This window comes from Bufo gargarizans, chromosome 8 (genome assembly GCF_014858855.1).
Source record: "Bufo gargarizans isolate SCDJY-AF-19 chromosome 8, ASM1485885v1, whole genome shotgun sequence".
Taxonomy (NCBI): Eukaryota; Metazoa; Chordata; class Amphibia; order Anura; family Bufonidae; genus Bufo; species Bufo gargarizans.
In genome coordinates, this window is record NC_058087.1 from 153,120,839 (window position 1) to 153,146,513 (window position 25,675).

The 25,675-nt window shown below is 43.1% G+C and overlaps 1 protein-coding gene across 1 annotated transcript in view; it reads left to right on the forward strand.

Annotated features, from left to right (window-relative positions):
• The window catches only part of TVP23A (trans-golgi network vesicle protein 23 homolog A), a 58,648-nt gene that overhangs the window by 13,095 nt on the left and 19,878 nt on the right, over positions 1-25,675 (forward strand). Inside the window, exons 2-3 of the mRNA XM_044303272.1 lie at positions 7,614-7,693; positions 10,133-10,277. Coding sequence (XP_044159207.1) covers positions 7,614-7,693; positions 10,133-10,277 — 225 coding nt within the window. The remainder of the gene's footprint in view (positions 1-7,613; positions 7,694-10,132; positions 10,278-25,675) is intronic.

Genomic DNA, 25,675 nt, shown 5'->3' on the forward strand with positions numbered 1-25,675 from the left:
ACGTTACACCGCCGTCCGCTCTGCCTGGCTGTTACAGGAGCGGGAGCGTCATTGTAAAAAGGTAAAATAAAGATGCAGCGACCGCCCCGCCCGAATAGCAACGAATCGGCGATTATTCGATAACTGGATTCGTCGACAACGAATCCAGTTATCGAATATAATCGATTACATCGATTAATCGTTGCAGCCCTATTGCTAACCCTTTAGGTGTTCCACAAGAGTTAATGGAAAATAGATATACAATTTCATTTTTTTGGCCGATTTTCCATTTGAATCAATTTTTTCCAGTTACAAAGCAAAACAGCCAAAAAAACCTCAATATTTATTGCCCTGATTCTGTAGTTTACAAAAACACCCCATATGTGGTCGTAACCTGCTGTACGGGCACACGGCAGGGCACAGAAGGAAAGGAATGCCATACGGTTTTTGGAAGGCAGATTTTGCTGGACTGTTTTTTTGACACCATGTCCCATTTGCCCATTTGAAGCCCCCCTGATGCACCCCTGATGCACCCCTAGAGTAGAAACTCCAAAAAAGTTACCCCATTTTAGAAACTACGGGATAGGGTTGCAGTTTTGTTGGTACTAGTTTAGGGTACATATGATTTTTGGTTGCTCTATATTACACTTTTTGTGAGGCAAGGTAACAAGAAATAGCTGTTTTGGCACAGTTTTTATTTTTTGTTATTTACAACATTCATCTGACAGGTTAGATCATGTGGTATTTTTATAGAGCAGGTTGTCACGGATGCGGCGATACCTAAAATGTATACAATTTTTTTAATTTATGTTGGTTTTACACAATGATTTCATTTTTGAAACAAAAAAATCCATGTTTTAGTGTTTCCATAGTCTGAGAGCCAAAGTTTTTTCAGTTTTTGGGCAATTATCTTGGATAAGGTATGATTTTTGCGGGATAAGATGACAGTTTTATTTTGGGGGTGCGTATGACTTTTTGATCACTTGCTATTACACTTTTTGTGATGTAAGGTGACAAAAAATAGCTTTTTTACACCGTTTTTTTTTACCGTGTTCACCTGAGGTGTTAGGTAATGTGATACTTTTATAGAGCATGTCGTTACGAACGTGGCAATACCTAATATTTTTAAATTTGTAAATTTATTTAAGTTTTACACAACAATATAATTTTTAAACAAAAAAAAATCATGTTTTAGTGTCTCCATAGTCTGAGAGCCATAGTTTTTAGATTTGTTGGGCGATTGTCTTAGGTAGGGTATCATTTTGTGGGATGAGATGAAGGTTTGGTTGGCACTATTTTGGGGTGCGTATGACTTATTGATCGCTTGCTATTACACTTTTTGTGATGTAAGGTAACAAAAAATTGCTTTTTTACACCGTTTTTTTTAAATGGTATTTACCTAACGAGTTAGGTCATGTGATATTTTTATAGAACAGGTTATTACGGACGCGGCGATACCTAATGTCTACTTTTTTTTATTTATTTTAGTTTTACACAATAATATCATTTTTGTAACAAAAAATAAATCATGTTTTAGTGTCTCCATTTTCTGAGAGATATAGTTTTTTCAGTTTTTGGGTGATTGTCTTAGGTATGGTATGATTTTTGCGGGATGAGATGACGGTTGATTGGCACTATTTTGGGGTGCATATGACTTTTGGATCGCTTGCTATTACACTTTTTGGGATGTAAGGTGACAAAAAAAAAAGATTTTTTTTACACCGTTTTTATTTGGATTTTTTTTACGGTGGTCATCTCTGAGGGGTTAGGTCATGTGGTATTTTTATAGAGCATGGTGTTACGGATGCGGCAATACCTAATACGTATCCTTTTTTTTTATTTACTTAAGTTTTACACAATAACAGCATTTTTTAAACAAAAAAATGATGTTTTAGCGTCTCCATATTCTGAGCCATAGTTTTCTTTCTTTTTGGGCGATTGTCTTAGGTAGAGGCACATTTTTTGCAGGATGAGGTGACAGATTGGTACTATTTTGGGGGGTATACGCCTTTTTGATCGCTTAGTGTTGCACTTTTAGTGATGTAAGGTGACCAAAAAATTGTTTATTTAGCACAGTTTTTATTTTTTGACGGTGTTCACCTGAGGGGTTAGGCCATGTGTTAGTTTTATAGAGCTGGTTGATACGGACGTGGTGATACCTAATATGTGTACTTTTCTTTTTTCCCCTATTTAAAAAATATATATATTTCCCTTTATTTTGGCAACACCATAGACTATCATTATAAAAATTGTCGCGCGACAGACACATGTAGCAGTGTAGTTTGGTCCCTATGTATTGTGCGACTTATTGTCTTTGTGTAGCCAGATGTCTTTGTGTAGCCCTAGCATAAAGCTTTCCTACAGCAGTGAAGAAAAATGGCTGGGTTGTTATGGAAACCTGGAGTAAAAATGTATGTATATGGAGACTAAGGGCCTGCGAGCTTCTATTGGCTGATAAGGGTCATGTGACCGTGTGTATGGCAGTTGGGATATGAAGAGAAAGACTTGCAAGCTTGTATTGGCTAATGCAGGGGATTTTTGGGGAATATCTCAGGAACGGTATGTCCTAGGGCGTTGCGGGAAAAGGTGCGGGTGCATTGTGGGAACATGCGCGATTTTTCCGCGCGAGTGCAAAACATTGTAATGCGTTTTGCACGCGTGTGAGAAAAAACGGCATGTTTGGTACCCAAACCCGAACTTCTTCACAGAAGTTCGGGTTTGGGTTAGGTGTTCTGTAGATTGTATTATTTTCCCTTATAACATGGTTATAAGGTAAAATAATAGCATTCTTAATACAGAATGCATAGTACAATGAAGGTTAAAAAAATAAATACAATAATTTAACTCACCTTAATCCACTTGATCGCGCAGCCGGCATCTCTTCTGTCTTCTTCTTTGCTGTGCACAGGAATAGGACCTTTGATGACGTCACTGTGCTCATCACATGGTCCAATCACATGGTTCATCACCATGGTGAGGGACCATGTGATTGGATCATGTGATGTGACTTCACCACAGGTCCTTAGCCGGCAGCTCAACATTACAGAAGAAGACAGAGATTCGCAACTACGTGATCAAGTGAGTAAATTTCTTTTAATTTTTAACCCCTCCATTAGGGGTGGGCGATATGGCCTAAAATCTATATTGCGATATAATTTTAAGCATGTGCGATATGCGATATATATCGCGATATATTGTTTTCTATATTTGGGGGGCGTGTTTAAACTTTTTTTTTTTTTTTTTTTACTTTTTATTTAATAACTATTAGCTTCCTTAGGGCTAGAACCCTTGTCATATTCACCCTAATAGAGCTCTATTAGGGTGAATAGGACTTTACACTCTCCCTGCTGCCCTGTGCTTTGTGCACGCAACAGCAGGGAGCTGAGTCCCCTCCCCTAAACAGTGTCATCCACAGATCCCCCCCTCCCCTAAACGGTGCCATCCACAGATCCCCCTCCCCTAAACGGTACCATCCACAGAGCCCCCCCTCCCCTAAATGGTGCCATCCACAGATCCCCCCTCCCCTAAACGGTGCCATCCACAGATCCCCCCCTCCCCTAAACGGTGCCATCCACAGATCCCCCCCTCCCATAAACGGTGCCATCCACAGATCCCCCCCCTCCCCTAAACGGTGCCATCCACAGATCCCCCCCCTAAACGGTGCCATCCACAGATCCCCCCCCATGCGACACTTCATGTATTGATTATGTCACCATGGGAACGCCTGGGGGTTAAAATATACCATCGGATTTGAGTTTTCACGAGCTTACTGAGATTGTGAAAACTCAATGATTTACTGTCAGTCCCTCCCCTCCTCCTCCTCTTTTGTCATTGGTTGGTCAGCGGCAGCCGCGCACAGTGGGGAGGGAGGGACTCCCTCCTTCTCCAATGTGCCCAGTGTCCCGGCTCAGGAGAACATAGTGCGCACAGAGAGCGCGATCATATCGCGGTTCGGCGATATAGGTGATATGCACAAAATCCATATCATGGCACAAATTTATATCGCATATCGCCTATATCGTCTATATCGCCCACCCCTACCCTCCATCACTATCTTAGCATTCAGAATGCTATTATTTTCCCTTATAACCATGTTATAAGGGAAAATAATACAGATCGGGTCCCCAGCCCGATCGTCACCTGGCAACCATGCGTGAAAATTGCACCGCATCCGCACTTGCTTGTGGATGCTTGCGATTTTCACGCGGCCCCATTCACTTCTATGGGGCCTGCGCTGCGTAAAAAACGCAGAATATAGAGCATGCTGCGATTTTCACGCAACGCACAAGTAATGCGTGAAAATCACAGCTCATGTGCACAGCCCCATAGAAATGAATGGGTCAGGATTCAGTGCGGATGCAATGCGTTCAACTCACGCATTGCACCCGCGCGGAATACTCGCCCGTGTGAAAGGGGCCTAAAACCTTCCTTGACAGCTGATGTACCTGTGTGCCAAATTTGGTGAAGATCGGTCCAGTCGTTTGGTCTCGCATAAAGAGCAGACAGACAGATGTTCAGACAGACAGACAATTTTTTTTATATACACTTACCTAAAGAATTATTAGGAACACCTGTTCTATTTCTCATTAATGCGATTATCTAGTCAACCAATCACATGGCAGTTGCTTTAATGCATGTAGGGTTGTGGTCCTGGTCAAGACAATCTCCTGAACTCCAAACTGAATGTCAGAATGGGAAAGAAAGGTGATTTAAGCAATTTTGAGCGTGGCATGGTTGTTGGTGCCAGACGGGCCGGTCTGAGTATTTCACAATCTGCTCAGTTACTGAGATTTTCACGCACAACCATTTCTAGGGTTTACAAAGAATGGTGTGAAAAGTGAAAAACATCCAGTATGCGGCAGTCCTGTGGGCGAAAATGCCTTGTTGATGCTAGAGGTCAGAGGAGAATGGGCCGACTGATTCAAGCTGATAGAAGAGCAACGTTGACTGAAATAACCACTCGTTACAACCGAGGTATGCAGCAAAGCATTTGTGAAGCCACAACATGCACAACCTTGAGGCGGATGGGCTAGAACAGCAGAAGACCCCACCGGGTACCACTCATCTCCACTACAAATAGGAAAAAGAGGCTACAATTTGCACGAGCTCACCAAAATTGGACTGTTGAAGACTAGAAAAATGTTGCCTGGTCTGATGAGTCTCGATTTCTGTTGAGACATTCAAATGGTAGAGTCCGAATTTGGCGTAAACAGAATGAGAAAATGTATCCATCATGCCTTGTTACCACTGTGCAGGCTGGTGGTGGTGGTGTAATGGTGTGGGGGATGTTTTCTGGGCACACTTTAGGCCCCTTAGTGCCTATTGGCCATAGTTTAAATGCAACGGGCTACCTGAGCATTGTTTCTGACCATGTCCATCCCTTCATGACCACCATGTACCCATCCTCTGATGGCTACTTCCAGCAGGATAATGCACCATGTCACAAAGCTCGAATCATTTCAAATTGGTTTCTTAAACATGACAATGAGTTCACTGTACTAAAATGGCCCCCACAGTCACCAGATCTCAACCCAATAGAGCATCTTTGGGATGTGGTGGAACGGGAGCTTCGTGCCCTGGATGTGCATCCCTCAAATCTCCATCAACTGCAAGATGCTATCCTATCAATATGGGCCAACATTTCTAAAGAATGCTATCAGCACCTTGTTGAATCAATGCCATGTAGAATTAAGGCAGTTCTGAAGGCAAAAGGGGGTCCAACACCGTATTAGTATGGTGTTCCTAATAATTCTTTAGGTGAGTGTATATGAGAGATAAGAGATTATGAACCAAGGCCCATAGGGTCCTATGATGCCATATTACGGTTTAGTACGACTTTTGTAGTATGGCAGTGTGCATGAGAATTTTGTATTCAGGATTGTCCTTCCTGTATTCAGGGTCTGCAGTAGTAATGCAATCCTGTGTATTTTCCTATGGCAATATACACACACAACTCACAGAAAGTTAGGGATATTTGGCTTGTGGGTGAAATTTCAGGATGAACCTACAATGCACTAAAGCAATTAACCTACAATGCACTAATGCAATTAACCTTTACAGGTGAACTTAAAGTGACCTTCTGTAAACTTTTGAATGCACATGTCCAACTGCTCATTGTTTCAATACTTTTTGCACAACTTGCTGTTCTCTAACAAGGAGCTTAACGGCAAAATTCACAACAGGTGTTTGATCCATGAATCGCTCAATACATTTCCTGGTTCAATTAGAATTGGTATATAAACAGTCTTCCTCTTCATGCTGTTCACATTTTGACATCATTAGACCAGGACGACACCTAACAATTGATCAACAGTACCTCACCATTGTGAGGCTTTAAGCAGGATGTTCTCAGACCTAAGTGGCCACTGAGCTCAGAGTGTCATCAGCAGGTTGCAACAGAGATACAGAGAGACTGGAAGAGTCACAGAAAGGCATAGAAGTGGACGTCCTTTGGCACATCCCACGCTGATGACTGCTTCATTGTGAACAATGCCCTGCGGAACCTGATGATGAATTCCACTCAACTCCAGGCACATTTAAGGGAGGTGAGAGGCACCCAAGTGTCATGTCAGACCATTCAAAACTGTTTACATCAGCGTGGTCTGTGTGCTAGAAAACCTGCAAGGGTACCTGACCATAGGCGTCATCGTCTGATGCTGGACTAGAGACCAGTGGACCTCAGTACTGTTCACTGATGAAAGTCAATTCACGCTGAGCAGAAATGATGGCCACCAATGATGTTGGAGACGTCAAGGAGCGTGCTATGCATCAACCATTGTATGCCTTTGGTGGTGGTGGTGTTACAGTGTGGGCAGGTGTGTCTAGTCAATACAGAACTCCCCTACACTTTGTGAATGATACAGTGACAAGCCCACACTACTTGAATAACATCATTAATCCAGCCATTGTGCCTCTGCATTAACAACGCAGGCCTAATTTCATCTTCATGGATGACAATGCTCCAGCTCAAAGAGGTCGCATCATTATGGAACGGCTGCTGGAGACTGGGGTACCTCAAATAGAGTGACCTGCACTTTCTCCAGACCTGGATCCCATTGAAAACCTATGGGATCAACTGAGTCGAGGTTCGTAACTCTGTACCCCAAAACCTCAATGACCTGAGGGCCTTCCTTCAAGAAGAATGGGATGCCATGCCTCAGCAGACGATAAGTCGACTTGTGAGCAGCATGAGACGTCGTTGTCAAGCTGTAATTGATGCTCAAGGCCACATGACAGGTTATTGAGACATTCACATTTTTGCGGGGGTATACCCACCACTAGTGTTGGCTTTTGTTTCAATAACTTGTTTGAGATGAGGAAATCACCATTGCTGCTTCTACTTAAATGCCCTACTTTATTGATATAATAGCACTGTTGCGTGAACTTTTTAAGTTTTCTATAAATTTCACTAAAAAGCCAAATATCCCTAACTTTTTGTGAGTAGTGTCGTTTTTTATGTGGAGCCCACCAAAAGTCATACGAATGGAATGATATATATGACTGCACACTCCTGTTCAAGTTCTGCGTGTTTAGACATAAACCTATACACTCTTGGCCTACGTTTGTAACCCTATGGGAATGCTGCAGCACACATATAGTGCATGTTGTAATGCTTGGGCGCTATTATTTTTCAGGTTCCTGTAGATGACACTGAGGACGTTTCCCTGGATATAGGAAATGAAGAAGAACTTGCTCTACGGAAATCGAAAATCAGGTGCGGTAGAAGCTGCAGTGTGACGTCTGTGTGGGTACAGGATTTAGTGTATGGTCCCATGTCTTTTTGCAGTTTGGCCTCGGCGTAAATTTACTGTGGTGCCCAGAGGTTACATTATAGTGAATGGAAAGACACCTTACACACAAGGATCAGCCAGCGGCCTCCAGTTGCGGTGTGCAGCCTTGTCATGATTTCCAAATTGTGTTCCATGGGGGTAAAAATGTGTCCTATGTAACTGCATGTAGAAACCACAAGAGCAGGCTTTATATGTCACACAACGACATGGTTTCTAGCCGAACTATTTTCACAACATATATAACGTATATTATTTAGTTCTTTTTTGCTACTTTTAAGGGTATGGCTGCACAGGGACATGTGTCATGCACCACTTCATGTATTGATTATGATTGATTTCTCAGTGCAACATAACGCAGCGTGACAGTAGCAAAAAACCCAGACATGCTGGACTTTGTGTCGCATGTCGAGCCCGACTTCTCAACTGTTAACTTTAATGGAAGTCGTGACTCTACGACAGTTCTAAAATAGTCACGCAAGATGAAGTTGCAGACAAGTTGCACATATTTTTATGTTAAGTGACTTTTTTGGGCAACTTTGAGTTGCTCGACCATAGTAGCGCCGTTTCTATCTTTGCAGATGACACTAAGCTGTGTAGTACTGTAAAATCTATGGAAGATGTCCATAAACTACAAGCTGACTTCAACACGCTGTGTGATTGGCAAATGAGGTTCAATGTGGATAAATGTAAAGTTATGCATCTGGGTAGTAATAATCTCTGTGCATCATATATCCTAGGACGGGTAACACTGGGGGAGTCACTTGTAGAGAAGGATTGGGGTATCCTTGTAGATTATAGATTAAATAAGAGCATACAATGTCAATCAGCTGCTTCTAAGGCCACCAGGATATTGTCATGCATTAAACGGGGCATGGACTCGTGGGACAGGTCTGTAATACTACCACTTTACAAAGCGCTGGTGCGGCCTCATCTGGAATATGCAGTTTAGTTCTGGGCACCAGTCCATAGAATTGATGCTTTGGAACTGGAAAAAGTACAAAGGAGAGCAACTAAACTTATACGGGGCCTGGAGAGTCTTAGTTATGAGGAAAGCGTAAAAGAACTAAATTTATTTAGCCTTGAGAAGAGATGTCTAAGAGGGGACATGATTAATCTATATAAATGTTTCATGTAAAATCCCCTCAAAAGACAAGGGGGCACTGCCTCCGACTGGAGAAAAAAAAGTTCATTCTCCAGAAGCGTCAATGCTTCATTACTGTAAGAACTGTAAATCTGTGGAATAGTCTTCCTCAGGACGTGGTCACAGCAGGAACAGTGGACAGTTTTATAAAGGGTTTAGATGAATTCTTGCAAGTAAATTACATTAATGCTATGAAAATGTGTAAAAATCTGAGTCTTACTCCCCTTTTCTAAAATTCACACCTCCACCTATCCCTTGGTTGAACTTGATGGACTTGTGTCTTTTTTTAAACTATATTAACTCTGGATCATATTATATATCTCTGTATAGTAGCATGATATTTAGTACATGCTTACCTAAACTATCTCCCAAGACCTATATAGAAAGGGTTCAAGAAATATGGTGCAACTCATCGTACCTTAAAGCCTGATGCTTCTACACTCTTTCTGAACATCACAGGAGCGCCCTGCTGTTCTGGAAGTGTGATGTCTTCCTCCTAATCTGTTCTTTGAGTTCCCTAGAAGAAAACAAACATAGTGAGAAGTGAGGTCACTGCATACAGTACTGGCAGATTCCACAAAAGGGAGATGCCCCCTGCATCTGCGAGAAATGCATCTAGCTGTGCAGCTGAAACTGGGACTAATATGGATGCGGAAGATATTAGAGAAGCCCAGAAAAGACCTATTCCTTCACAGTTATGATTCTACAATGAAGCACAGCCATTATGCAAACTTTCTTTGAAAACTCAAGTATTATTTAAAAGTAAAGTTTGACAGAGAGACAAAAAGCTCTTTAGAATGGTATTTTGATGTTCTCCTGGTGTTTACATGGCTGCATGTAAAAAAAAAAAAATGCCTCTAGTGTGTGTGTGTGTATGTGTGTGTGTGTGTGTGTGTGTGTGTGAGATGGGACCATGAGCCTCAGTGTGGATAGGACTGGTATAAATGTGTCCTAAGTGTATATATATATATATATATATATATATATATATATATATGTAGTATGCACTGTATATACTGTACAAATATCTGTTAATTTTCATGACTGGGGATGTTGTGATGTAAATTGTATACTTATAGCTTTGGTTGTTGTGATGTATGCTATATACTCATGACTGGGGACGTTGTGACAGATATTGTATACTCATGACTGGGGACGTTGTGACAGATATTGTATACATTGCACTGTACTTGCCTCTAAGTGTTCTGGGTTGTTTCCATAGGCATCCCCTGGCCACGTTTTTTCATCTATTTTTTCGTATTGGAGCTATTGTTGCTTATTTGTTCTGTGACTGGTTCAGCAAAAGCTTTGTCACGTGTTTTGTCACTATCCTGCTTCTTCTGTCCTTTGACTTTTGGTCTGTTAAGGTAAGCCTCTGTCATTTTTAACAGTTGTCTTTATTCCCTTAACATTTCTGCCATGTGCTAACCATATTAACATGTTAATTACTGCTGTATTTGTCCTGTAATAGACTGTTATGTTGCTAATACGGTATAAAAGCCACTGCAGTGGCCTCTTCTGCCCGTATGTCCTGGTGGTTTATTGTTGTTATATGGACTTTGTGAGAATTTTTTTCAAACTCCTCCAGCGTGGCTGGACTTGGTGCTGTGCATACTTACCTGATCTCTGTTGCTGGTTTCTGGCTCCATCGCTCCCCCATTTCCGCTGCAGGTCCATGGTCTTCCCTGCTACTTCAGTTTTTGACCACTTCAATACCTGGCTTTTACATTTCCTCTCCGCTAACATCCACACCATCATCATGGGGGATTTCAACATCCCTATTGACACACACAACTCAACTGCCTCCAAACGTCAATCTCTTACTTCCTCCTTTGGCCTAACACAATAGTCCTCCATAGCCACTCGCAGAGACGGACACATACTAGACCTGGTTTTCACTTTCTCTTGCTCCCTATCTAGTCTCTCAAACTCTCCTCTCTGACAACAGTCTCCATACATTCTCAACCACTCTCTCTTCAATTGCCCATCCAGTCCATAAACAGCACACCCTCATAAAGACCTCAAACATCTCTCCAGTCACACACTCTGACTCTTTTTCTCCACTATCCACCATATCTTCCCATCACAACACTGACACAGCGGCTGCTTGGTACAACACCACAATTATTTCAGCCCTTAACTCAGTCGCCCCCTCTCACAGACACCAGAACCCGGCAAATCAATTGACAATCCCTGTCACACTCACAAGACAAATAAACTTAGACAAGCTTCCACAGTATTAGAATGACGCTAGAAGAAAACCCACTCTAAAGAAGACTTCACCTCATACAATTTCAAGTCTGCACTCACCTCTTCTAAACAGGACTACTTCACTACTCTCATATTATCTCTTTCCAAAAAACTCCAAACAAATGTTTAACCCCTTAAGGACTCAGCCCTATTTCACCTTAAGGACTTGGCCATTTTTTGCAAATCTGACCAGTGTCCCTTTAAGTGCTCATAACTTTAAAACGCTTTGACTTACCCAGGCCGTTCTGAGATTGTTTTTTCGTCACATATTGTACTTCATGACACTGCTAAAATTGGGTCAAAAAAGTTAATTTGTTTGCACAAAAAAATACAATTTTTACCATTTTTTTTTTTTTTAAATTAGCAAATTTCAAAGTTTCAGTTTCTCTACTTCTGTAATACATAGTAATACCCCCAAAAATTGTGATGGCTTTACATTCCCCATATGTCTACTTCATGTGTGTAGCATTTTGGGAATGATATTTTATTTTTTGGGGATGTTACAAGGCTTAGAAGTTTAGAAGCAAATTTTGAAATTTTTCAGAAATCTTCAAAATCCCACTTTTTATGGACCAGTTCAGGTTTGCAGTCATATTGTGAGGCTTAGATAATAGAAACCTCCCAAAAATGACCCCATTCTAGAAACTACACCCCTCAAGGTATTCAAAACTGTTTTTTCAAACTTTATGAACCCTTTAGGTCTTCCACAAGAGTTAATGGCAGATGGAGAAACAATTTAGAAATTTCTATTTTTGGGAAAATTTTCCAATATAATCAATTTTTTCCAGGAGTAAAACAAGGGTTAACTGCCAAACAAAACTCAAAATGGGTTGCCCTGATTCTGTAGTTTGCAGAAACACCCCATATGTGGTCGTAAACTACTGTTTGGCCAAACGGCAGGACATAGAAGGAGGGGAACATCATATGGGTTTTGGAAGGCAGATTTTGCAGGACTGGTTTTGTTTATACCATGTCCCATTTGAAGCCCCCTGTTGCACCCCTAGAATAGAAATTTCAAAAAAGTGACTCCATCTAAGAAAGTACACCCCTCAAGGTATTCAAAACTGGGTTTACAAACTTTGTTAACCCTTTAGGTGTTCCACAAGAGTTAATGGCAGATGGAGAAACAATTTCAGAAATTTCTATTTTTTGGAAAATTTTCCAATATAATCAATTTTTTCCAGGAGTAAAACAAGGGTTAACTGCCAAACAAAACTCAAAATGGGTTGCCCTGATTCTGTAGTTTGCAGAAACACCCCATATGTGGTCGTAAACTACTGTTTGGCCAAACGGGAGGACATAGAAGGAGGGGAACACCATATGGGTTTTGGAAGGCAGATTTTGCAGGACTGGTTTTGTTTATACCATGTCCCATTTGAAGCCCCCTGTTGCACCCCTAGAATAGAAATTTCAAAAAAGTGACTCCATCTAAGAAAGTACACCCCTCAAGGTATTCAAAACTGGGTTTACAAACTTTGTTAACCCTTTAGGTGTTCCACAAGAGTTAATGGCAGATGGAGAAACAATTTCGAAATTTCTATTTTTTGGAAAATTTTCCAATATAATCAATTTTTTCCAGGAGTAAAACAAGGGTTAACTGCCAAACAAAACTCAAAATGGGTTGCCCTGATTCTGTAGTTTGCAGAAACACCCCATATGTGGTCGTAAACTACTGTTTGGCCAAACGGGAGGACATAGAAGGAGGGGAACACCATATGGGTTTTGGAAGGCAGATTTTGCAGGACTGGTTTTGTTTATACCATGTCCCATTTGAAGCCCCCTGTTGCACCCCTAGAATAGAAATTTCAAAAAAGTGACTCCATCTAAGAAAGTACACCCCTCAAGGTATTCAAAACTGGGTTTACAAACTTTGTTAACCCTTTAGGTGTTCCACAAGAGTTAATGGCAGATGGAGAAACAATTTCGAAATTTCTATTTTTTGGAAAATTTTCCAATATAATCAATTTTTTCCAGGAGTAAAACAAGGGTTAACTGCCAAACAAAACTCAAAATGGGTTGCCCTGATTCTGTAGTTTGCAGAAACACCCCATATGTGGTCGTAAACTACTGTTTGGCCAAACGGCAGGACATAGAAGGAGGGGAACGTCATATGGTTTTTGGAAGGCAGATTTTGCTGGACTGGTTTATTTACACCATGTACCCTTTCAAGCCCCCTGATGCACCCCTAGAGTAGAAACTCCATAAAAGTGACCCCATCTAGGAAACTACAGGATAAGGTGGTTGTTGTTTTGGGACTATTTTAGGGGTAAATATGATTTTTGGTTGCTCTATATTACTCTTTTTTGAGGCAATGTAACAAAAAAATTAAATTCTAAAAATGTTTCTACATTCGCTATTTAGTTTTGTGGAACACCTAAAGGGTTAACATAGTTTGTAAAGTAACTTTTGAATACCTTGAGGGGTGTAGTTTCTTAGATGGGGTCACTTTTTTGGAGTTTCTAGTCTAGGCTACATCAGGGGGGCTTCTAATGGGACATGGTGTCAAAAAAAAAACTGTCCATCAAAATCTGCCTTCCAGAAACCGTATGGAGTTCCCTTCGTTCTATGCCCTGCCGTGCGGCTATATAGCCATTTACGACCACATATGGGGTGTTTCTGCAAACTACAGAATCAGGGCCATAAATATTGAGTTTTGTTTGGCTGTTAACCCTTGCTTTATTACCGGCAAAAGGGATTCAAATTGAAATTTTGCCCAAAAATGGGTGTTTTGGCACCGTTTTTGTTTTATATTTTTAACACCGTTCATTCGAGGCGTTTGGTCAAATGTTATTTTTATAGCGACGACTTTTACGCACGCGACGATGCCCAATATGTATGGCTCTCAGACTTTGGAGACACTAAGCAGGCATCCTAAAACTGCGGCCCTCCAGATGTTGTAAAACTACAATTCCCACCATGCCCTGCTGATGGCTGTAGGTTGTCTGGGCATGCTGGGAGTTATAGTTTTACAACATCTGGAGGGCCGCAGTTTGAGGATGCCTGCTCTAAAACTAATATTTTTTTGGGGAAAAAAAATTGTTTCTGTGTCTCCAAAGTCTAAGAGCCATAGTGTTTTATGTTCTCTAGTGGACTGTTGGGGATTATAAAAATTTAGTACTCCATGGAAGTGTGATACTCCCTGAAGCAATCGATAACGCAGAGGCCCGGATGATCGGGGCACGTGTCACATTGAGTGGTGGTGTCCTTCCGTATCCTCCTCTTGTGACACACTCTGCATCTTTTTTGGGTTCGTCCCTTCTTTCCAGTATGGGGGACCACACCTGGAAAGTGTTGGCCAGGGACGATCCGGGCGCCTCCAGTTCCCGAGGTACTCCGGCCTGCTCTTTCCCGGTCCGAAAAGATCAGGTCTTTGAGGACTGCCTCATAGAATTGGAGGAATGTCCCTGTGCTGCCAGCGCTTCGGGATAGTACAAAAGAGTTGTACATGGCAACCTGCACCATGTAGACCGCAACTTTTTTGTACCATGCCCGGGTTTTGCGCATGGCATTATATGGCGTGAGGACTTGATCAGAGAGATCAACTCCTCCCATATACCGATTGTAGTCGACGATACAATCGGGCTTGAGGACCGTTGCCGTGGTACCTCGCACAGAGACTGGGGTGGTGCTGTTACCGTGGATTGTGGACAGCATAAGGACATCCCTCTTGTCCTTATACCTGACCAGCAACAGGTTTCCACTGGTAAGTGCACGGGTCTCACCCCTGGGGATAGGTACCTGGAGGGGGTGGGCAGGGAGGCCGCGCTGATTTTTCCGCACGGTCCCACAAGCGAACGTGGATCTGGCGGCAAGGGACCTGAACAAGGGAATGCTGGTATAAAAGTTATCCACGTACAAGTGGTAACCCTTATCCAGCAGTGGGTGCATAAGGTCCCACACGAGTTTCCCGCTAACACCCAGAGTGGGGGGACATTCTGGGGGTTGAATACGGGAATCTCGCCCCTCGTACACACGAAATTTGTAAGTGTACCCTGAGGTACTCTCACAAATTTTGTATAGCTTCACGCCATACCTCGCCCGCTTTGTGGGAATGTATTGGCGGAAACTGAGTCTCCCCTTGAACGCAACGAGAGACTCATCAACCGCGACCTCCCTTCCAGGTACGTAGGCCTGCTGAAATGTGGCCCCAAAGTGGTCGATGACCGGCCGTATCTTATACAGCCGGTCATAGGCAAGGATCACCTCGGGGTGGACATGCTGCATTATCGGAATAATGCAGACATTTCCGGATGGCCTCAAACCGGGGACGTGTCATGACCATACTGTACAGTGGGGTCTGGTATAGGACGTCCCCACTCCAGTATTGCCTGACACTGGGTTTTTGGACTAGACCCATATGCAGCACGAGGCCCCAAAATGTCCTCATTTCGGCTGCACTGACCGGCGTCCAGCCACCGGGTCTAGCCAAAAATGAGCCTGGGTTTTGAGCGACGAACTGTTGGGCGTACAGATTCGTCTGCTCCACCATCAAATTCACCAGTGGGTTACTGAAAAAAAAACTAAAAAAGTCTATTTCAGTAAACCCCACTGTGGGAATCTGGATTCCAGGATTGCCAGCGAAATCCGGAATCTCAGGCTCAAAGTCCACTGGGGGACACCAGCTAAGTTCATCGGCAGGGGGCTCCGGTGAACTTATTTGGTGGGCCGGGAAACCAGTACGAACCCCAGGGCGGCTTGTACTAGGGTGGGCCACAGGATCCCTAGCATGTGTGGCCCCTGGCTCCGCCTGGCGGCGTCTCCGCCGCCTTGGTGGCTCATCGTCATCCGATGATGATGAGGAGGATGCAGATGACAAAAGGAACGTGGGGTCATCCTCATCCTCACTGGGGCTCTCGGAGTCGGAGGCGTATGCCTCCTCGGCCGAGGGCTGGTAGGGGGGGGCAAGTGGCAGGGGGGGCTCTGGGGTCTGATAGATGGATCAAAAAAGTTTCGTGTAAAAGTTCTTTTTTTTTTTTTTCCTAACTAACTTTTCCCTTCTTTCCCTTCCTAATGGTGCCTCTCCCTCACTGACCCTAACCTACCTGAGTGGCGATGGGTGCAGGAGGGTGATGGATGCCGATTAGGGGGACACAGGAGCTGGTGCTGAACGATGCTGCACGGTCAGGGTGCTGGACAGGAAGAGGAGGGGAGAGAGGAGCGCAGGAAGTTTGAATCTCGCGCCTCTCTCCCCTGCACCAATCAGCACCCTGGACAGCAGTGTTCAGCACCAGGGCCAGCACCGCCTCCTCAAATCCTCGGACTGCGATTGGTGGTGTAAAATTACGCCACCGATCGCAGTCTTTTTCCGGTTCATCGGGTCACAGGACACCCGAATGGACCGGAAACGCAGAAAAACGCAGGTCTGAATGGACCTGCGGTTTTCTGCGATCGTCTATACGGGGGGGTCAAATGACCCCCCCCTGCGTTGTTACGGGATGCCGGCTGAATGATTTCAGCCGGCATCCCGTTCCGATTAACCCCCGCGGCGCCGGAATCGCGAATTAAAGCCATGACGTACCGGTACGTCATGGGTCCTTAAGGATTCGGGAAACATGCCGTACCGATACGTCATGGGTCCCTAAGGGGTTAATACCTTCAACTCTCTACTCCGCAACCCCCGCATACCCTCTCCCACACTCCTTATCTCCACCAAAGACTTTGCCTCATATTTCAAAAATAAAATTTAAAAATCCGAGAAAGCTTTAAGCAACAACCCCCAGTACCCCTCTACACAACCGCTCAGTAATCTTCCTACATAACCCAGTTTACCACCATCACTGAAGAAAAGCTCTCTACCTTAATCTTCGAATCATACCTCTAAACCTATGCCCTTGACCCAATCCCATCCCACCTCATCCCTAACCTAACCATTATGGTTATTCCTGTCCTGACCTACCTCTTCTTCAACCTATCACTAACAACTGGCATCTCTTCCTCTTTTAAGCATGCAACAATCATGCACATATGCAAAAGGCCCTTCCTGGACCCATCCTCTTTATCCAGCTATCTCCCCATCTCACTACTCCCATTTGCATCAAAGCTCCTAGAACAACATGTCCATCTTGAGTTGTCTTCCCACCTTTCATCCAATTAACTATCTCATATGCTACAGTCCGGCTTCAGTCCCTATTCCAACACAGCTGAGACCAGCTGGAGGTACTTGGGCAGGCATAAACCACCTCCCAGGGTGTCAGTAAGAGGGGGGAGTGTGCAAACAGAGGCCTGGTGAGGTTCTGTGAGTGTGGTCTCACCTGGGCAAGGCTGAGAGACCACGAGGCTGGGAGATATTCTGACCGTGTTTCAGCCTGGGGATTGGTGGACTATTGGGCTGAGAAAGCCGCACCTGAAACAATGTGTGAACTGTGATGTATACTGTAGGTGAATCAGAGAGACACGTCTTATGTTTTAGTTAGTGCCCAGACTGTCAGGCTTTTATTTTGTACTGTTTATGTTTGTGCTTTTGCCACAATAAAGTACAGTTTGAACATGAAACTCCGTTGTCTGTGAATATATCTGTGAGTGTGACCCCAGTGAAAGAGAGCTACCCCTCACACTGCCAAAGCTAAACATCATTACTCTGTGCTCCTCCTTCTTGACCTCTCCTCCGCTTTTGACACAGTCGACGACTCTCTCCTATTAAAATCCTCTCATTCTTCAGCATCAGAGACCTAGCCCTCTCCTGGATCTCCTCTTACCTCATGAACAGAACCTTCGGCGTTTCCCATTCATATATCACCTCCTCATCAAGACCCTTCCCTGTTGGTGTCCCTTAAAGCTCTGTCCTGGGCCCACTACTTTTCTCCATTTATACGTTCGGCCTGGGACAGCTCATAGAGTCCCATGGCTTTTGATACCACCTCTATGCTGATGACACTCAAATCCTAATACCTCTGTGGCCCAGATGTCACTTCCCTGTTATCCAGAATTCCAGCGTGTCTGTCAGCTATGTCTTTGTTCTTCTCCTTCTGCGTCTTAAAACTCAGAAAAAGAAAACTGAATTCATGATCTTTCCCCCATATCACTCAGCCCTCCTACCTGACCTATACATTACTATTTTGTGGCCTCCCATCTAGCACTTTTTCTGCAGTATCACAGGTCTGCTGCCTGGGAATAACGTTTTATTCTTCCTGTCTTTCAAACCACACATCCAAACCCTCACCTCCACCTGCTGCATTCAACTCAAGAACATCTCTCGTATTTGGTCCTTCATCTTCCCTGAGTCGACTAAAATGCTAGTGCATGCCGTCCTCATCACCTATCTGGACTTCTGCAACATACTATTTTGTGGCTTCCCGTCTAGCACTTACACCCCTCCAAACTATCCTCAACTCTGCTTCCCATTTAAACCACCTCTCCTGTTTTTTCTCCTCTGCCGCTCACCTTTGACAGTCCCTTCACTGGCTTTCCAATGCTCAGTGAAAATACTAACAACAACATATCAGGCCGTCCACAATCTGTCTCTTCCTTACATCTCTGACCTGCTTTCCAGATACATCCCCACATGTAATCTCCGATCCTCACAGGACATCCTTCTTCACTTCTTCAGGAAAGCCTACCACCTGCAATGAGCATGCTGCCACCACACAGCCAGATGAGCAGCTTTGACCCTCACCTACTGTCCTTCCCTTTCCTTGTAGATTGTAAGCTCTTGCGGTTAGGGTCCTCTCCCACTTTTTACCAGTCTGTTAATAGTTTCATGTTTATTGTATTTGTATTTTTTTATATTATGTATGTGTAACTCCCTCTTGATGTACAGTACCATGGAATTAATGGTGCTTTCAAATAAATAATAATAATATCCGTTTCAACATCCTGTTTATGCGGGTCATGTGACCACTGCAGCCAATAACTACAGTGATCATGTGACCCGCGTCAACGAGGATGTTGACGCATGTAGACCTGGGGAAAGGGGAGCGATGGAGCTGGAACCAAGCAGTGGGGAACAGGCAAGTATGCTCACCATTGCAGGTCTGGCCATGCTGAGGAGGGGCTGAAAAAAGCTCAAAAAGGTGAACAACCCCTTTAAACCTACTTGATAGACTTCCTCTTTGGCACCTGCTTTATTGGTACGCCCTTCTACAATATCTCTACGGGGAGCCATGTGGAGAAGATGGTGTGGGCCTGGTTGTTGAACTTCTGCAATATACAAGTGAAACTCGAAAAATTAGAATATTGTGCAAAGTTCATTTATTTCAGTAATGCAACTTAAAAGGTGAAACTAATATATGAGATACTCATTACATACAAAGCAAGATATTTCAAGCCTGGATGATTATGGCTTACGCCTTATGAAACTCCAAAGGCAATCCACAGCTATGGAACACCTGAAGGATCATGTAAGAGAGGACCTGCAAAATGGCACCATTATTCAGATTCAATCCTCTAGCAAGACCTCTGCTAATTATACTCACTCTGACACTGACCCGGAGAAGAAAGAGTTAACTTTGAAACAGGTTTCTGACCAACTATTGATGGATATTAAATCCTCTACTGTCTCTAACTGGCAAAACAGATGAACTAAAATGGATGTTGGCCTGCTATGGCAGGATATTCATAAGTTGAGATGCCGTATTGCACATGCTGAGGACAGAATTTCTAAAATTGACGACTGTACAGCCCACTACCTACACCGTTGAAGGACCTAGCATGTAAAGCTGAACTTTGGTGCCAAAAGGCAGACTACCTAGAGAATAGTTCCAGATGGAATAACTTGCGTGTTTTTGGCATGCTTGGAATGGAGGGTCAGAGGACGTATTGAAAAAAAGACTACGGACCTGTTTTTTCTATGCACACTTTTTTAGACCCTTCATAGTAGAGTGCGCTCACCATGTCCCTGCAAAACCTCCTCTACCTGGCACACCATCTTGTCCACTTCTAGCTCGTCTCCTGAATTGCAGAGACCGAGACATTGCCCTACAATACGCATGTGTACATTTTTCAGGATATATCAAGTGGATTTACCAAAGCAGAGTTCATCCTTTGTAAGTGTTATGCGTTGGCAGAGAGAGCTTCAGATTTCATACTTTATGGCATATCTGTAAGTCTGTGTGTTGTTGATGGAGAAAAGGTGAAGTTCTTCAACTGAAGCAGAAGAATGGATCTCCATCCAGCAGCATAAACTGAGGTCCTGAGACTTCTGTAATGTTTCTTCTCGACAAAAGGGACTTCTGTGTTAGTTTATTTCGTCTATTCTCCAGGCTTTCTCCTAAGTCCCCCTGTCCTGACCTTCTTTGTGGTTTGCTTGGATAGCCATGGCTGGGTACATACATACTTTACATGACTGTTTGTTGGTCTATGTTGCCCTCTGTCTTCACAGTTCCATGACATGTCACTTAGTATTCCTAATATGTGTTCTTATTTATTTAATGGGTGGGAATTCCAAAGAGGCTAGTTGGTGACACTGGTCACTTTTATGTTCCATCTGCTGTCTGTGTGGCCTGATTGATATCATAGCTACACACACTTCCCCTATGTTTCTGCCACATACAGGTTTGGCACTGCTGTTGCTACCTTTAGTTGACCACTATTGGTCCATTTGCTGTTTTATTACTGTGTTTCTTCCACTACTTCTGTACATACTATGCTATGTCAGTGTCCTCGCATATGCTAGTACAGTGGTGGGTATCACGATTTCTGAGACCCTTGAGCTACGCCCTGATTTTCTCACCACATGGCAGCAATGATAGCTAACATTACATGTCTATCGTGGAATGTTAGGGCTCGGGTTTCCTCACAAAAGGTCCATGCTCTTTTCATTGATTCACTCTAAGAAGCCTCAAATAGTAGTCTTACAAGTTGATGACTACTTCCATTTTCGTGGTCCCAATTTGGGGATAGTGATCGTATTCCTGATGAACATCAATTATTTTTTAACAGTGTATCTCCTATCCTGATACTTTTAACATTATGGGAAACATGTAAATCTTACTAATGAGAAAACTAGCTATTGTCAGGCCAGAAATACAGCTTCTTAGGGAAAAGGCGCAGCATTGCCTTTTCTTTTTTAAGCAGTCTCATTTTGAATTGGGCAATCATTCAACACAATGGAGTGACATTATTAGGACCACCAGGTAATATCCAGGATAACCGTAATGTACAGCACGGACAGCAGCTATATGACCTGGAAATGACTCAGTAAGTTCCTGTTAGGTTGTCACAAGTATCTGGAGCCATGCCAACAGCAGTACACCCCACAGCTCCTGGATGGTCCATCCATGGGGAACATCCATATGGTAAACACGATGATCGATGTGGTCCCACAGATGCTCAATTTGGTCCAAGTCTGGGGAATTAGGAGGCCAGGGAAGTACTTGAAGGCCTTGATCATGCTCTTCCAACAGATGCCGAATATTTCTAGCCATGTGACATGTTGCATTGTCTTGCTGGAAGACCCCATGTATAGGTGCATGTGATCTGGAAGGATGGATTCTTACACAGATGGGTTGAGAGTGCCTTCCACATGGCCAGGGAATGCTACTACAGCATTCCCTAGGCCATATCGCTGCCACCACCAGTTTGTGTTCATCCAGCAATGTTTGCTGGGTGTTTGTTCTCTGGTGTTTTATTAGCAGAGGTGCAGTGACTATCCGTCTATGTCGGAGCCCATACACAGAAGAGTTCACCGAACTGTTGTTTTAGATACACGTCTGGTAGCCCCCTGGGTTCATTTTGCTGGTGAGCTGCTCCACTGTAGTGTGTCAGTCCGCCCTCCTGCACCTTCTAAGCTGACGTTCACCTCTCACATCAATGGCACGTGCTGCTCCACAGTTTCCACGTTGCTTATTCACAATGATGCCTTTTGTCCACTCACAATACACTCTCATCACAGCAGCACAAACTGCACAGTTTCATAAATACTGCAACCCTTGTCTCGAAAGCCAATTATAATCCCAATAATCACTCTGATATATCACCCCTTTTAGCTATGAAAGAAACAAGGGATATGTGTGCAGACAGCCTATTGCACACCTTATATACCCACCACGCCAGCTCACGACACACCACTTTCTTCATGCGCTACATGCTGCTGACATCGAAAGTAGGAAGTAGTCATAATAATGTGACTCAATCGTGTAGCAGGCTACTTGCCCATATAGTCCACCAGCAATTCTCTTCCCTGCTGATAATCAAAATCAGATCTTCAGACCCTAATAACAGACCTCTCTGATATATTGACATAGAACCGAAAAAAGAAGAAAAAGGCCTCCCTATAATACCGTAAATAAGGGCAAACAGAGAACCAATCATATAAACCTATAAATGCTGCTATAAAAACAACCATAGAATGCCCAGTAGAAATATAAATACTTTATTAGATCATCAATTGATCACAAAAATTCATAAAATATTTTACACAGAATTGCTATGGAGAATAATCAGCAAAACAGACTGGATGCAGTAGTCCCCCCCGTCGGTGCCTCAAACACCCGCCAAACAGATGGAATACATGTCAGTGTAATATGCAGTGAGGTGATTCACCAGTAGAAAGTATCAATGAATATCCGCTACAAGTGTCTGTGATGTTCAACTCACTGCACAACCCAGCGGAAGATTAATGTATGAGAAAATGCAGCCCAAAAATAGTAATACAATGGAGCGCAGAGTCACATACATGTGGATGTTATGTGACTCTGCGCTCCATTGTACACTACGTGCAGAATTATTAGGCAAATGAGTATTTTGACCACATCATCCTCTTTATGCATGTTGTCTTACTCCAAGCTGTATAGGCTCGAAAGCCTACTACCAATTAAGCATATTAGGTGATGTGCATCTCTGTAATGAGAAGGGGTGTGGTCTAATGACATCAACACCCTATATCAGGTGTGCATAATTATTAGGCAACTTCCTTTCCTTTGGCAAAATGGGTCAAAAGAAGGACTTGACAGGCTCAGAAAAGTCAAAAATAGTGAGATATCTTGCAGAGGGATGCAGCACTAAAATTGCAAAGCTTCTGAAGCGTGATCATCGAACAGTCAAGCGTTTCATTCAAAATAGTCAACAGGGTCGCAAGAAGCGTGTGGAAAAACCAAGGCGCAAAATAACTGCCCATGAACTGAGAAAAGTCAAGCGTGCAGCTGCCAAGATGCCACTTGCCACCAGTTTGGCCATATTTCAGAGCTGCAACATCACTGGAGTGCCCAAAAGCACAAGGTGTGCAATACTCAGAGACATGGCCAAGGTAAGAAAGGCTGAAAGACGACCACCACTGAACAAGACACACAAGCTGAAACGTCAAGACTGGGCCAAGAAATATCTCAAGACTGATTTTTCTAAGGTTTTATGGACTGATGAAATGAGAGTGAGTCTTGATGGGCCAGATGGCTGGATTGGTAAAGGGCAGAGAGCTCCAGTCCGACTCAGACGCCAGCAAGGTGGAGGTGGAGTACTGGTTTGGGCTGGTATCATCAAAGATGAGCTTGTGGGGCCTTTTTGGGTTGAGGATGGAGTCAAGCTCAACTCCCAGTCCTACTGCCAGTTTCTGGAAGACACCTTCTTCAAGCAGTGGTACAGGAAGAAGTCTGCAAGGTAAGAAAAACATGATTTTCATGCAGGACAATGCTCCATCACACGCGTCCAAGTACTCCACAACGTGGCTGGCAAGAAAGGGTATAAAAGAAGAAAATCTAATGACATGGCCTCCTTGTTCACCTGATCTGAACCCCATTTATAACCTGTGGTCCATCATCAAATGTGAGATTTACAAGGAGGGAAAACAGTACACCTCTCTGAACAGTGTCTGGGAGGCTGTGGTTGCTGCTGCACGCAATGTTGATGGTGAACAGATCAAAACACTGACAGAATCCATGGATGGCAGGCTTTTGAGTGTCATTGCAAAGAAAGGTGGCTATATCGGTCACTGATTTGTTTTTGTTTTGTTTTTGAATGTCAGAAATGTATATTTGTGAATGTTGAGATGTTATATTGGTTTCACTGGTAAAAATAAATAATTGAAATGGGTATATATTTGTTTTTTGTTAAGTTGCCTAATAATTATGTACAGTAATAGTCACCTGCACACACAGATATCCCCCTAAAATAGCTAAAACTAAAAACAAACTAAAAACTTCCAAAAATATTCAGCTTTGATATTAATGAGTTTTTTGGGTTCATTGAGAACATGGTTGTTGTTCAATAATAAAATTAATCCTCAAAAATACAACTTGCCTAATAATTCTGCACTCCCTGTATTACTATTTTTGGGCTGCATTTTCTCATACATTAATCTTCCGCTGGGTTGTGCAGTGAGTTGAACATCACAGACACTTGTAGCGGATATTCATTGATACTTTCTACTGGTGAATCACCTCACTGCATATTACACTGACATGTATTCCATCTGTTTGGCGGGTGTTTGAGGCACCGACGGGGGGGACTACTGCATCCAGTCTGTTTTGCTGATTATTCTCCATAGCAATTCTGTGTAAAATATTTTATGAATTTTTGTGATCAATTGATGATCTAATAAAGTATTTATATTTCTACTGGGCATTCTATGGTTGTTTTTATAGCAGCATTTATAGGTTTATATTCTCTCTGATATATTGGCCTGATTGTGCTAATTTTACAGTGATTTATAGCAATCCCAAGTAGCCTACACTATAGAGGACCTCGAGACATGTTTTGACCCTGTCGAATTCCCCACTCTTACAAATGAATATGTTGCTGTTCTAGACTCCCTGATTTCACAGGATGAAAAAGTTGAAGCTATATCCTCCATAGCTAAAAGAAAAACACCAGGCCCCGATGGCCTCCTGATAAAGCTTTACGTGAAATATAAAAATATTACAGCATCGCTAATTCTTTCACTATTTGACACTGGATGCTTCCCTGGTTCTATAAATGATGCCACAGTAGTGGTTCTCCTTAAGCTGGATAAAACCCCAAAAGAATGTGGATAATACAGGCCCATATCATACCTTAGTATACATTATAAAGTAACAGACTTAACTTAGCTATAACAGATATTATTCATACTGATCAGACATGATCTATGCCTGGCAAATCCACCACTGACAATGTTAGGAAAGTACAAGTTGTCTCTCAGACTGGAAACAACAAGATGACTGGGCTCTGGGTATCACTAGACGCTACCAAGACATTTCATTCAGTTGAGTGGCCATATGTCATGGAAGTACTTAAGTGCATCGGCATTGGGAATAACTTTATTGAATGGATCTCTATTATATATAATAGGCCGTCTACTAGAATGATGGTGAATTGTTTTCCCTCCACCTCATTTCCCCTAGCAATTGAACCCATAGCTGTAGCCATAAGACAAGGTACTGTATAACCGGGGCATATCGATAGTCCTCAGGGAGGATCGTATTGGGTTGTATTTCATTGTATGACTATAAATCACTTCCATATGCCATATCTCTAATCAACACTTTGAGGCTTTTCTCTGGCCTCCTCATAAGTTGGCAGAAATCCTTTTTTCTGCCTTTGAAGAGAGATGGCTGGCTATCTGTAGCTGGGTGAATCAACCTCCCCTAGCTTTTATTCACTCTTGAAC